Source organism: Ipomoea nil, unplaced genomic scaffold (genome assembly GCF_001879475.1).
Source record: "Ipomoea nil cultivar Tokyo-kokei standard unplaced genomic scaffold, Asagao_1.1 scaffold1096, whole genome shotgun sequence".
Taxonomy (NCBI): domain Eukaryota; kingdom Viridiplantae; phylum Streptophyta; class Magnoliopsida; order Solanales; family Convolvulaceae; genus Ipomoea; species Ipomoea nil.
The window spans coordinates 1247822-1263193 of record NW_017617524.1 but is presented as its reverse complement, the minus strand read 5'-3'; the positions used below and the strand labels follow the sequence as shown (position 1 = coordinate 1263193).

General features: G+C 40.7%; 1 protein-coding gene and 1 long non-coding RNA gene across 2 annotated transcripts in view; one reads left to right on the top strand and one right to left on the bottom strand.

The window, feature by feature from the left end:
• The first annotated feature begins 1191 nt into the window (after positions 1–1191).
• LOC109183041 (LRR receptor-like serine/threonine-protein kinase GSO1) overlaps positions 1192–15372 on the top strand; it is a 60315-nt gene continuing 46134 nt past the window's right edge. The window contains exons 1-2 of the mRNA XM_019333257.1: positions 1192–1378; positions 1523–1697. Coding sequence (XP_019188802.1) covers positions 1565–1697 — 133 coding nt within the window. The 5' untranslated portion in view covers positions 1192–1378; positions 1523–1564. The remainder of the gene's footprint in view (positions 1379–1522; positions 1698–15372) is intronic.
• LOC109183081 lies at positions 6778–8253 on the bottom strand. The gene is made up of 3 exons (XR_002054491.1): positions 8207–8253; positions 8071–8126; positions 6778–6858 (listed from the first exon to the last, which is right to left on the bottom strand). It is a non-coding gene; the product is annotated as an uncharacterized LOC109183081 (long non-coding RNA).

Below are 15372 nucleotides of genomic sequence, written 5' to 3'. Positions count from 1 at the left end.
CGACGGCACTCATGGCAAATATCAGAGGGCAAATTATATCGTGCACAATGCATTGTATGCTCTAAGAGTTTATCTGTATTACATTAATGGCCCGTTTGGTTCACGGAATCAATTTGGAGGGAATAGAGATGTTATTACATTGGGAATGGAATAAGTAAGGAATAGAATAGGAATTGTATTATGTTGTTTGGTTCGTAGAAGGAATAGACTTTAGGAGTTGTATTCTAACGTTTGGTTGGTTAAGGAATAGAAATTGAATATATGTTTAAAAGACATAAATGCCCTTTTACAAATTTTTTTGAAGGGTTGTACAAAATGTATTATTATTATTATTATTATTATTATAATTTTCTAATCACTTATTTTTCAACCAATCATAATAAGTTTCCAAGTAGTAAGTACCCTTCCTTGCTCATACAAGCTGCATATACCATATATACAGGAACGGAGGCAGAGGGGGGGCATTTGCCCCCCTCAACCCAACCCCGACCCCCACCCCATATATAATATTTGTATGTATATATGTATATATAGTATAGGTATTAGTATTAGTATAAAATAATTAGTAAATGTTATCAAGTAAGGACTTAGAGTAGTTGGAAAGGGCATGTGTTTGTTAATGGGAAAAGTCTTGGGTTCAAATCCTTGTATTAATAAATTTTTGAGTCCTTCCCCTATGACCACTTTTTTAATATTTAATATGTGTAATTTATAATGTGTTTTCTATTCAAATTATTTTATCAAATTAATTATGTTTCATAATATGTTATGAATATTTTTATAAAGTTTTGATGTGTTTTATTTTTCGCACATATCTAACAATATTTACAACTATATTTTTTAAGTAATGATTATATAAAAAAAATCTTAGGTAATTTATTTATTTATTTTTTAAATTATCTCTTTTGTTTTAATGTTTCGCTTTTACTGGAAAAAATTTCTGAATTCGTACTACTTCTTCGCCCCCCCCCCCTCCCCCACTCAATCGAATTTCTGGCTCCTTCCCTGCATATATAACAGCAATTGCTTCATATTATACCTTCAATTATTTTCCAACGTAAAATGTGAATGATTTGCCTTCCAACTTAATTATTCTACAGACATAAATGGCTTAAGCAATCTTGGGGCATTATATTTGGATAACAATTATATTGAGGACCTTGAGACCTTTGCAAACTTTTCAGGTAGGTCAATTAGTTTTATCTAATTAAGTTTTACAGTGAAGTGATCTGAGAGCAATTTTACTTATATTGGTTATCCTTATCTATGACGTATATCCTTAATTTTTTTTTTATTGAATTAATTTTGAAGGTCGATATTATTGAAAAAAAAAGTATTGATAAATGTTGTTAAATAATTCTTGGAATAATCATAGCATTTTTTTTTTTTTTTGAATGCTACTAGCTCTATTACATTGTAGTATCTGTTCATATACTTTCTCAACCTACTGAAACACAAAGAGCTAATAACGCCTCCACTGAAGCTCGAAATCACAACCTTCCAAATAGCATAATCATAGCATAAGTTGTCTAACTTAAGTTTTTGTACAGATGGAAGAAGATTAATGAAATTGGAGAGATTGAGTTTGGACAACAATAGGTTTAATAGCAGCATCTTCAAGTCACTTAAAGAGTTCCCTTCACTTAAATTTCTGAGTTTGAGAGAAAATAATTTTCACGGAACACTGCACGTACAAGGTTCCTTCATTCAATCTCTATCTTCAATTAATATTTGCCGATCTACAACGTGAATCATTTACCCTTCAACTTTTTCTGCAGATATAAATGCTTTGATGAGCAGTTTGGAGGACTTAGATTTGAGTTATAGTTCATTTGAGGACTTTGAGACCTCTACAAGCCTTTCAGGTCAATTAGTTTTACATAATTATTATATTTTTTCCTAACATATATCTTTTACTTAACCTTTTATATTTTGTAATGTGGAATTAGGAGCATCAAGTCAAATTAAAAACAGCAGTCATCATCTCCAGTTGCACTTAAGAAGCATCATCAAGTGTAACATGACAAAGCTATTACAGTCTTTGGCAACACTTCCATCCATTAAGAGCCTCGAATTAGATTACAACAACATTACAAGCATTGATGCAATTCATGGTGAGGAAAATGAAAGATGTACTCATCTTACTTGCATTCTGCTCACACCATTTCTTTTGTCTAATTTTGTTTTATGTGTATGTGGCATTTAAGCATTGAGAAATCTAAGCATGCTAGAAGAGTTATCTCTCGACTACTCTTACCTACATAAGGACTTCCTTCAAAACATTGGACCAATGAACTCGCTCAAAGTATTATCAGCGAATGGAGCACAATTGAGAAGTACATTACCTAATAAAGGTAAAATTATCGTTTCTTATCAATTGTTATTCCTTTTATGGCTATAACCATACACTCCTTAATAACTAATTTAGTGTATGTCATTTCACTTTTGTAACTTAAAATTTTTGTGATTACATCATTATAGGTTGGTGTGAACTAAGGAGCCTCCAAGAGCTTTGGTTTAGTGAAACTCAATTGGAGGGAACACTTCCACCATGTTTGAAAAATTTATCATCTCTTGATTTGATTGATTTCTCTCAAAATCGCCTTACCGGAAACATTGGTTTGTCTCCGCTTTCAACACTCAAGTCACTCAAATATCTATTAATTTCGAGTACTTCCTTTGAAGTCCCAAGCTCATTCAGGTTTTTTGCTAATCATACAAAGCTTAGAGGCATTAACGCTGATGGAAATAAGGTGATTACAGAAATTGAGTCACAAAGTTGGGTCCCTAAGTTCCAACTTGAACTCTTTTCTATGTCAAATTGCATCGGCCTTCTAAAGTTGCCAACATTTCTTCAATACCAGCATAATCTGAAGGTTTTTGAGATCTCCAAAAACAATTTGGAGGGAGAACTTCCCAGCTGGTTGCTACAAAACAACACGAAACTCATTTGTTTTCTAATGAATTCCAATGCTCTCACAGGAATCTTTAAGTTACCTTCACATCGTAACACTAACATGGGGATAATCGGTGTCTCCGACAACAAGTTATGTGGAGAGATTCCTAACAACTTAAGTTCATCCTTTCCAAATGTTTATGCATTGAACCTCTCTTATAACTTTTTTGAGGGTCGAATACCTTCCAATCTTGGAAAATTGAAAGATTTGAAATTTTTGGACTTGTCAAACAATTCATTGACTGGAAATATTCCAAAGGAGGTGTTGATAGGTTTATCCTCAGTGATGTCTCTCAAACTGTCAAATAATAAGCTGCAAGGAGAGATAGTACAAGAATTTGCGTGCTTATCTTCACTTGAGTACTTGTATCTTGATGGTAACAATTTCACCGGCACCATATCGGATAGCGTTTCTAATATCCCATTATGGCGGATTTTGGATATTAGTGACAACAAAATTTCTGGAGAAATTCCAAGACGGATGGGTCATATGACAAATTTAGAACAACTCAGTTTGTCCAAGAATCATCTCAAAGGTTCCATCCCTGTAGAGTTTTGTTACCTTGAAAGTCTCTCTGTTTTAGACTTATCAGAGAATAACTTAACAGGGTTGATTCCATCCTGCCTTAATCCACCCATCATACAATATGTTGGTTTTAGTAAAAATCACCTTGGAGGTGATCTCACACATGCATTCTTTAATAACAGTCCCTTGGTCATACTTGATTTAAGTTATAATGATTTTGTTGGAAAAATTCCAGAATGGATAGGTAGCATCTCCAAATTGAGCATTCTTAGCCTCAAAGGAAATCAATTTGAAGGTACGATTCCCATGCAAGTATGTCAGCTTAAGAGACTAAGTATGTTGGATTTATCTAGTAATCGACTAATTGGTCGGATCCCCCATTGTTTGAGTAAGTTGAGCTTAGAGGCTACTGATAAAAAATCTGAACCTGTTTTTGCTGGATCTTTCGAATTTTACAGGGATCCTGCACGGAAATTTAGAACAAATATCATTGATTTTCCAACGTATGGCATTCCTTCAGAGGTGGGATTTACAACAAAAGGAAATTTATACTACTATAGAGGAGTCCCACTCACATATATGTCTGGAATCGATCTCTCAAATAATAAGCTAATTGGTGAAATTCCTTTTCAGTTTGGAGATTTAACAGAGATTCGTGCATTAAACTTGTCACATAACAACCTTTCTGGCACAATTCCAGAAACATTCTCAATGTTACATAATATTGAGAGTATGGATCTTTCTTACAACAAGTTGAGTGGGAAAATTCCCAACACTTTATTGAAGCTCACTTCATTGGAGTTCTTTAGTGTTGCACACAACAATTTAACAGGTGCCATACCAGAACCAAAAGCTCAATTTGCTACCTTCAATGAAAGCAGTTACAAGGACAATCCTTATCTCTGTGGGCCACCATTACAAGTCATTTGTAACAGGACTGAGCACCCATCATCTTCATTGCTATTTAACACTAATGGTGCGAGTGATGAAGAAAGTAATAATGTTGATATGGAGGTTTTCTACATCAGTTTTGGTGTATCTTATATTATTTTTTTGTTAAGTACAATAATAGCGTTATATTTAAATCCTTATTGGAGAAACTCATTGTTTCAACTGATTAAGGTCAATGCATGTATGTAAGTGGTTATGTGAAGTATGCCTAATGGCTGTTTGGATTACTTAATATTAATAATTTCAATGTTGTATTTTACTGTTTTTAATTTCATGAACTCATATCATTTGTATGCTCTACTATATAATAATAATAATTATTATTATTATAATAATAATAACTTGAAACTATATGTGTTATGATCATAATGGTCCTGGTTTTAGGACGACTTAATTTTATTTGATTTGGGACAGTTAATCAAAATCTAGTCTCCAGTCAATTGAAAGATCATATGTTTTTTAACTAGCAAATTCGAAAATTTGTATATACTACAAATCTTCAAAAAGTTTCAAAATCCACTATAACTATCTAATTTCAAGTCAAGCTAAGCTTGACCGTACTAATACTTTTTTTTTAAAGCGGTAATTAATGATAATGTTGAAATGCATGGTGACAGTGAAATTTGTGTATGTATGAGAAAACAGCACTCTTGAAATTCAAATGGGATGATAAGTGATTATTATAGATATTTAAATAAAAATAAATAGTTAATAAGTTTTATGGTAATAGAGTTATCTTTATAAATAATAATTTAATTTGTTATATATTAATAATATTTATTAGAATTTAAAATTTTAAAAAGAAGTATGAGTATCATGAGCTTCAAGTAGGGTTTGGTTTATGAAATAGACCGAGAATGGAATAGATGGTTCATTTATAAAACTACAAGCTTTTTTTTCACGGAATTGGCTATTTTGATTGCCATTGAATAGTCATCTCAATGCCTTCCGTGATATTTTTTTTTGGTGTAATCCTTCCATGATATTAGTTATTCATACCCAAATAGAAATAATTATTTTAAGGGTCAAAATGTCGTCCATTTAACATCAAAGAGGAAAAAATTATCACTTTTAAAATAATTGAGGGGGCAAATATGAATACATAAATAAGTCAGCAAAAAAAAAAAAATACTATAAGTCTATAATTCAGAGTGTAAAAGTGTCATTTTCCCTTTACAAAATTATGAGGTTTTTCATGGAATTGACTATTTCCATGATATTAGTTATTCATACCCTATTAGAATTTAATTTATTTAATACAAAAGATACCCTTGTGTACTCTTCTTTGTGGAAGTATTAAGACTCTATGTATTTGAGTTTGATTATAATTCTCTATTTCAGTCTCTCTGATACTTCCTTCTTATATATACATGTAATCTGTACATTGTATTATTATTATTCAATACACAACTCTATTAGCTCTTATCTGGTATCAGCTAAGCTAGAGTTTTCTTTCCAATGGCAGACGGATCTGTTAATTCCTCTGAACGGACCGTCTCTAATGCTCCTATCTCTTCCGCTACGTCGGTGGTTAATTATTTATCCACCGCTCACCACTTCATCAGCATTAAGTTGACCTACAAGAACTTCCTGTTTTGGAGAGCCCAAGTTGTTCCTTTTCTTGATGGTCACAATCTTCTTGGTTTTGTTGATGGAACGAATCTATGTCCTCCAACCACCCTAACTGGCGACGACGATGATACGGCAACTGCGCAGCTCAATCCGGCGCATCGTGCATGGGTTTGGCAGGACCAAGCCTTATTGTCCATGTTGATGTCGGCCTTCTCCGATGAGGTCATGCCTCACGCCATCGGCCACCGCACCAGTCGGGCTGTCTAGACTGCTGTGGTTGGTGCGCTCGCGTCGTCTTCCCGCTCCCGGGGTCTCAATCTACTCGGACAATTGCAGACACTTGATCAAGGAGACATGTTCGCAGCTGACTACATCAGCAAGGCTAGGGTTTTGGTGGAGGAGCTCGCTCTCGCCGACTGACCTATGACACTCAAAGAACAAAACCTTTACATGTCACGCCCCACTTCTAGGACATGACCCGGCCGTATCGTTACATGAGGACTTGTAACAATACGTAGCCTAACCATACATACCTCTTGGAACCTTCATAATAACACTTGAATACATAATAATTCCACAACTAAAATGGCAAAATATAATCAACTAGTTCTTCTCAAAAACTCATCAAATCCACTATTAAATATTTACAATCAAGAGTAGTGTGTCCAAAATGCATCACAAGCACCAAAACCAAGCACAATGGTTTACAAAAAATACAAAGGGTCAAAGAGAATAACCAAATAAATAAAAGTCTGTGATAGGCACCAATACTAGGAGTAAGTCTCCTAGTTTCAAGAGTCACCTTCAAGACCCCACCACTTGTGCTCGTGCTATTCACATGTCCTTAACTACTCTGAAACATTAGGAAAAAAAATACAAATAATGAGCTAATGCTCAGTAAGTGGTACTCCTCTCAATCCCGGATCAAGTAACCCCAATATAATACAAAAAGCTTTAGAGTAATAACTAGATGCAAAACTTGATCTTTAAACTCTATCGAAGTCATAATATACTCCATCATACTATACATAAGCTCACAAAACAAGAAACTTTAGCTACACGGGCATCAACAATATTTCATAAAACAATACTTTCAAAAGCACAAACCATTCCTTAACATATAACCCATTGGCAACCTACAACCACCATTATATTCTGTGGCACATGCCATTATCGGTATAATGGTCCAAAAAGACTCGACGATTCAGAATGAGTCAGGCTCAACGACTCAGAACAAGCCGGATGGAACGTTCCAACAAATAATTCAAAAGACTCGACGATTCGGAATGAGTCAAGCTCGACGATTCAGAAGAGCAATTAGGAACGTTCCAAGCCAAACAAAACAAACAACAAAATGTAGGTTGCCTCATGAGTTTGATCAAATAATCAAAATAGTTCTTATAATCAAATAGGCCGATGTAGCAAAAATCATTTCCTTAAAATCACATAACAAAGTACATATTTCCAAAATAGATAATAAGTTTATCAAACCAAGAAATATGCAAGTTATAAACCATTCTCAAAATAATAATTTTATTAGTACATAACTCTTTAAAAATCATAGAATGGTTTATTAAACCAAAGTAATTTCAAAGGGATTGAAATGCCTTAGTTGGAAAGAACTTAAATTAATAAGCATGAGGTTAAGAGTTCAAGTCTCACTTTAAATAAATAATTCATTTAATAAGCATATATTACATGTATAAAACAAACATAAGGCATATTAGCAAGCAAAATCGAACTTTGGGCCAACCACCACCAGCACAACAACCATAAACCATTTTACCATCACTACACATAATGATAATTTCAGTCAGAAATTTAACTTAACCTTCATTCCGAAAACACAGTTCCAACAAACCCAAACACAATTTTAGTCCAAACTTCAAAATACATGACTTCCAGTCCAGACTTCAGCTTAGCGTTTCAAATCCAAAAAAAAATATCATAGTCTAAAATATTTTTAACTCATACTAACCCTAAAATGGGTATTCAAAGTAGTGGAGATTATTCCATAATAAGTTGTGGGTTTTGCAAAATAAGGAGAGAAGAGTTAATCACTTACCTAAAACATCCAAATCTTAGCTATTTAGCTCACCCAAATACTCCTCGTCAAAATCCCTAATATTTTCAAACATCAATCTTAGGGTTCCAATGATAAACCAAACTAAAAAAGAATGAAAAATGGAGATCAAACTCACCTAGAATACTCCCTATAACTTGAGACCTAAGCTTGAAGAAGATGGAGATCAAAGCTTCAAGGTTTTCCCTCCCCTATCTCTCTCTAGCCAATATTTTCTTTTTCTTCTTTCAAATGAAATGTTCTTCCAAGATAAAAGGAATTCCTTAAGCTTTAAGGATAAAGAGGGGCAAGTTAGTAATTTACCCAATATCATCTTTTAATAAGTTTTGACTTGTTGACCTCATTTAATAACATAGATATATCTTTATTTCTGAAGTAGTGGGTATTACATTACGTTCTTCGGGGGTTACGACCAAAGTTCAGGAGTCTCATATCGTCTCTCAACGTGCGCGACCAGCCTATTACTCTCCAAGAGCTTGCGGATCTCTTGGTCGTGGAGGAATTTATGACGCGCGGTGGTCCTGGAGGTGGCTCGCCGGCCGCTTTCACGGCACAAAAGGGCGACCAGAAGGGCCGCGGTTCTGGGCGCAGTAACGGTGGTCGTGGTTCCGGTCAAAACAGCGGCCAAACCGGCCAGCCGCATGGTGGTGGCGGCAGCGGGCGTGGTGGCGGTGGATGCAACGATAACTGGCAACCCAAGTGTCAACTTTGTCATGTGTTAGGTCATACTACTTCCACAAGCCATCTTTAGTGTGCCAAGGATCCTCAAGCCAATGTCATATATCAAGAAACTCCTTTGGATCCTTAAGGTTCCCACACTTGGCTTCCAGATACAGGTGCCACCAATCATGCCACTCCAGACATCGCTACTCTCTCCTTCTCAGAGGACTACAATGGTAACGACACATTACGTGTTGGTGATGGTATGCCACACTTGAGCTGGAGAACTCAGATGCACAGGCTAAACTATCTAATTATCCTCAAACAACGTCATTACATCATTATGACACGCAGGCCGAATAGGAAACTAACTATCTAAGCCTCGGGTCCTCTAGCGCGCTCCGGAGCTAATCATCTGTGCCTGAAAGCCAAATATATCTGTTCAGCGAATAATGCTGGTAACCCACTCCAACGCGTTATATATATATATATATATATATATATATATATATATATATATATATATATATATATATATATATATGTAACACCCCAGATTTTCAAGACATTTTAAGCTTATATAATAAAGGTAATATCTCATTACATCCCAAAGTATATCATAAGTGTACGCGGTGCTATGCCACTCCTGGGCTAGAGAACCCAGGTGTACAGGCTGTCTAACTAATATCCATTGAAACACAATGCATAATATGGCACGCAGGCCGAAAGGGAAACTACTCTACTTCTACGCTCCAGTTCTAGCGCGCTCCAGTGCTCTAGTCCTTTGTGCCTGAAAGCCAAATATATTTGTTCCGCGAGAGATGCTGGTAACCCACTCCAACGCGTTGAAATACAATACATATAGAGATATATATAGATATACGAAAACCATTTTGAGCATGAAGATATATCCTACGAACACTAGCTTTAAAACCGGGAACGACTCGACAGATAAGGCTAGACACAAGTACAGTTATAACGAGCATATGCAGTTCACAACAGATAAGGCAAAGCATAAACAATGATCATAACCCAACATGAACAATCCCCAATATAAATCCCATAGTCACATCCCCCAAGACACTCGTAATCACAACTCGTCCATGTCACAACACATAACACACTTTGTTGGCGCCACAGGACCAATCGCATGCCCATACATGATGGTCAGCGCATATAGCTCTGACACGGCCCCGCAGCACCCTGCCCCGTATCGCAACACGGAGGGGTCGATCGCAACCGACCGATGAACCGCAGCTCATCATAGTGTTTGATCGCAACCAAAAAGTGGACCGCAGCCCAAGAGAATGTCATCTGACCGCAGCCAGGAAAAAGGACGAACCGCAGCTCGTATAGAAACGTTTGATCGCAACCAAACGGTGGACCGCAACCCAAGAGTATCAATCTGACCGCAGCCAGCTTCTGAACTGCAGCTCAGGATAACCAATCCGATCGCAACCGAATTGGGGTAACACACACATAACACATAGCAAGCACATGCAACCCACATTACACATTAGGAAGGGGGAGAAAACGTATAACAAAACCTATGCATGATCCATCACTTACTAAGAATAGTCCTAAGGGGTTCATACTTCTTCCACCTAGGTTAACGGGATACCAATTCAAGTAGCATGCAATATAATAGACTCATAAACCTACGAACGGTACCCGAAACATCAAACTAGACATAGGCACGATAAACGGAGTCCGTTGGGACACCACGGGGAACGGGGGAACATCAAACGGGGAAGCCGGGATCCCAAGTTGGGGGAATTTCCAGCGGGTAGCCGGTGGGTGGGGGGCCACCCGCCGGCTGCCCGCCGGACTCACTGTTCCGGGCAGCGGGTCGCCGGCGGGCAGCTGCCCGCCCGCCGGCTGCCCGCTGCCGGATATATTATTTCCGGCCGTGGGTAGGTGGCGGGTCCCCACCCCCCCACCTTCCCCCCACTGACTCTTATCACATAATTTCGCCCCGGGAATCGTTGTGGAACCCGAAACCATGCTTAGACACTTTACAACGCAATTAACGACAACACGTAGACAATTAACGGATCAAATACGAGAAACGAACGGCACATAACCTATCATGCTTTTCTAAACATAATCAACACCCAAACATGCGATTTCCCCACCCGATAAACCAAGAATAATATCATACGATACAACCTAGGGTTCTAATCACTTTTATATCAACAAGAATACGGTTCGTCTTCTAATTACAAGATTCGGTAAGAATAACGCATAAGGATCTAGAACAACACACAATTATCAAGAACATCACATAATCATCAAGAATTCCAAATAATCATCAAGATCCCCATGTAAGCATCAAGAACACCATAATTATCAAGAATCTCCCAACATCAAGATTATCAAGATTCCTCATGGAATCATTATATCAATCATTAATAATAATCATCACCAATCATTAATACACAATAATATGGGGAAACCCTAAGGGGGAATCATAACTAGGAAAATAGGTTTTGTTGAGACATGGGTTACCTCTTAGCCTTAATTAATTCCTTGGCTATGAAGGATCTTTCTTTAAGCTTCCTTGCTTTCTTGATTTCTCCTAAGGGGATTCTTGGAGCTCTTTTGGGGTGGTGGGGCGTTATTTTTGTGGGAAGTTCTAGGTGCCTCCTAAGTCCCCTATTTATATATTTAGGAGTCCTAATTAGGAACTAATATCATAGGCTCGCTAATTCTATTCCTTTTGGAACTAAGGATTGGGTTTAGGGGTTGGGTTTATATATGAGGGCCCATGGACTATGGTGGGCCTTTTTCCCTAATTAATCATTATGATTTATTCTTTCTCTTGGGCTATTGATTTAATTAATTAAATGGTTTTAGGGGCCGTAACACGGGGTGTTACACTCTCCCCCCTTACAAGGGCTTCGTCCCCGAAGCCCGGTGTTATAGTCCATCCTTTCACCCCTAGACACCTCGTACCTTGGCCTCCTGATTAGGGTTGCGGCCTTACGTTTGTCTTGGCTTGGGGTAGGCTGAACTTTTGATGGTGTTGTGATAGAGAGTTTTTCGGTTGTACCTCGGTTTCCTGCGCTGGAACTGGATGCGCCGCGAGTGCCCAAGGCGGCCTCGATCGCTGCTACCCTTTGATCGAGTGCGCGTGTGGTGCGAATCAAGGATGAGAACCCTTCTTCCATGATTTGATTCTGCCGGTCGAGCTGAGCGAGTATGCGTTCGTTGACCGAACCCTCGTTTTGTCCCCTCGGGTTCCCTCCTGGCTGTGGGTGCACTGACGGGTTAGGCCCGTCTTCCTCCTCTTGTCCCTCATTTCCCTCCGTACCTCCGCAATCTTGCATAGCTCGCTTGAGCTTTTTGTTGGAGATGTCCAATCGATCAACCAATTCCCTACGTTCCTCCTCGGGTTTTTGGCAAATTTCTTCGAGGGTGAGATAGTGTCCTCCCTCGGTGTAGTAGATGTCGTTGCGGCGAAGGTTTTGGGCATTGAAAACCATACCATTGGCGGTTTTGATCTCGGTGTGGCTTAGGTCCACCCCCTTTTTCTCCATGATCCAACTTAGGATCATCCCGTAGGGTAGGCTAAGTCGGTTGTTCGTCTTACAGAATTCCATGTGTTTTAGCATGAGGGCCGGTAGGTTGAACTTGATTTTATGTTTTAGGAGGTACGCAAAGGTGCACTCCAAGCTCCCCACATCCTTGCTCTTGTTATTGGTGGGCAAGAGGTTATCGGTTACAATCATAACTAATATCTTTTGCTCCGCCGATAGCCACTTTCGGTTCGGTTGAGTGGCCGAGGTAAATCCATCCCCTTTCCCGAGTAAGTACCCGAGATAGTCCTTGTACCCCGTAGTTGGGGTGTCAATCCACCCTTTCCGGTCATAGCTAGACATACCCGTGGTGGTCAATTTCAAGAGTTTGGCCAAACGACCCTCGGAAAGCACAATTTCTTTGTCACGGACCTTGGTGGTGATTTCTACCTTGTCACCTCGTTTGGTGGCTACAAGGTGTTGGTAGAATTCTTTTACCAAGTCGGGGTATGTATCCCCTTTGATGGCAAGGTAAGTGTCTAAGAGCCCTTGATGTCTAAGCATGTCAACCAATTCCGGAGAGAATTGGTCGGGTTCGAGTGCTTTACCTCCGATTACGGTGTAATCGGCATTGCTCCACTCCGGGGTGCGGATTCCGAGAGGTTTCTTTGGCATGGTGATGATCGTTTGTTGGTGACGTTTCCCGGCGACTCCTTTTTCCGGCACGGCGGCGACGGCGGTTTTCCGGCGAGCTTTTCGGCAGCGGTTTTTTTCGCTTGTTTTCACGGGAGACGCCGGCGAGCAGCGTTTCTGGCGTCGATTTGGCGAGGGAAGGCGACGGCGTGCTAGTGGCGACAGCCCCGTGTCGTTTTGGTGTTGCGTGGCAGCGGGTTGCTGCCGGGTTCGTCGTGGGCGACGGGAGGCGGCCAGCTGGGGCGGTGGCGCGGCGGCGTGGTGTTGTCGAGAGGGAGGGGACGGCGGCGGCTGGCTCCGATGCTGGTCCGGCGAGGTGGGGCAGCAGCAGTCTTCGAGTGATGCCGGATGGTGGTGGCAGCGGGCTGGTGCTGGGCGTCTACCGGGTGGAGTGGGGTGGCCGGTTTCAGGTGGTGGCGCGGCGTCGCGGGCTGGCGGTCGTTTGTCGGCCGGCGGCGGCGTTTGGTTGGGCGGCGTCGCGTGGTTGCGGCGCTTCTACGGGGACGGCCGGTGAAGGTTAGGAGGGGCGTGAGAGAGAGGGGGAAGAGGGGGTTTGGGTGATTTGGGGAAGAAGGAGAAGGGTTTATGATTTGGGGATTTTATGGGTTTTAGGGATTTGGAGGGGTTTATCAAGGGAGTGTTCCCTTGTGGTTTCAAGAAACACTCATGGCTTGGTGGTTGGGATTTGGACTTGTAAATAGGAGGTCTAGGGTTTAATTTTTAATGGTGACATTAGGCATTTCTTGATGGCATGATTTTTGTCCCTTTCCTTGTTTCGTCCTTTAGTGGGGAAAGGGTTGGGTTGATGGCATAACTTGTGCTTTACCCCGTAGTGGAATTGAAATTCGATCAAAATCTTTATTCATAATACTTTCGAAATAGCTAAGCTAAATAAGTGGTCTTTATGACAAAAAGAGGGGGTGGTTACAAGGGGTGTGACGGTTTATCCCAGACAGAATTCGTTTTCTGGATTTTCTTCTGTGGGATCCGCATGGTCCTCGTCTTCCGGGACTGGGTTTCCATCTTCCGGGACCTCTTCGCTTCCGAGGTTGGCTTGAGTGTGGCTCATAACGAATACCTTTCCGGGAGCGCCGTAACTTCCTTGATGACCGGTGCCCCCGTGTTGGCCCACGGTGGCGGGGCGCGGTCTTTGGGGTCGAGTGCACTGGAAGGCCTTGTGCCCCTCCTCTCCGCAGTTGAAGCATCGCCAGGGGTTGCCTGCGCAATCCTTGCCCCTATGGCTTTTGTTGCATCTCGGGCAAGGGCAGCTTCCTGGATTAGCTTCGTTGTTTCCCAGGGTCGGTCTTTGGTTGGTCGGGTTGTTCGTCCTTGTGCCGGTGTCGTTTCTCGTTCTTTTCACTGGCGGTGCCCCACTTCCGGTGTTTCTTCTTCGTATTTGTTCCTGAACTCCGCGTTGAAGTAGTTGGATTCGATAGAGATTCGCGGCACTGGAGTAAGCCTCGTTGAGGGTCCGAGGTCTGCTTACCACTAGCGCCTTTCGAGCTTCGAAGTTGAGGCCCGACACGAATCTCTCTATCTTGGTTACCTCGGTGGGGACTAGCTCTGGCGCGAAGCGTGCCAGCTCGAGGAATCGTTTATGGTATTCTACGACGGTGGCCGTTCCTTGTTTTAGATGAAGGAACTCTTCGTACATGGATGCCATCACGTGGGTTGGATAGAATCTCTCTCGTAGTCGTGTCTTGAGGTCCTCCCAATTGAACCCCGGTTCTTGTTGATAAGTGGGTCCCTCGTGGATCCACCAGAGATCGGCCTCGTGCCCGAAGTAGAATGAGGCTATCTCTACGCGGCATTCCTCCGGGCATTCTACTACCCCAAAAATCTTGTCAAGGGTTCGGATCCATTCTTCCAGGACCGCAGGATCCTCTTCTCCCGAAAACGTGGGTGGTCGGTGATTTGAAACTTGTTGGGCGACGTCTGAGTTTGCGTTTGATGGAGGTGGTGGGGGCCTGTTGTTGTGAAGGGCCGCGTCACTTAGTGCCTGTGCGACTTGTGTCAGCTGTCGTAGGGTTTGGGTCAAGGGGTCGTCTGTGGCGGGCTCTGGAGTTCTTGATTGCCTTCTGTTCGGTGCCATGCTATCGTCTTTCTGGTCAGTGTTTATAAGAACGTTAAATTAGAGTCTGACGCATTTCTTATGAAGTGATAAGTGGGGAAGGGTTTTTGAATGAGGAAGGGTAAAGTGTAGGGAAGTTATGTGTAGGTTTCACAATCTCACCGCGCGTCCTAAGTACCTAGAGTTCAAGCCTAATGTCCTAAAGTCCGGTCTTACGAGTTTCTTCCTAGGGTCAAACTTAGGCTCTGATACCAACTGTAACACCCCAGATTTTCAAGACATTTTAAGCTTATATAATAAAGGTAATATCTCATTACATCCCAAAGTATATCATAAGTGTAC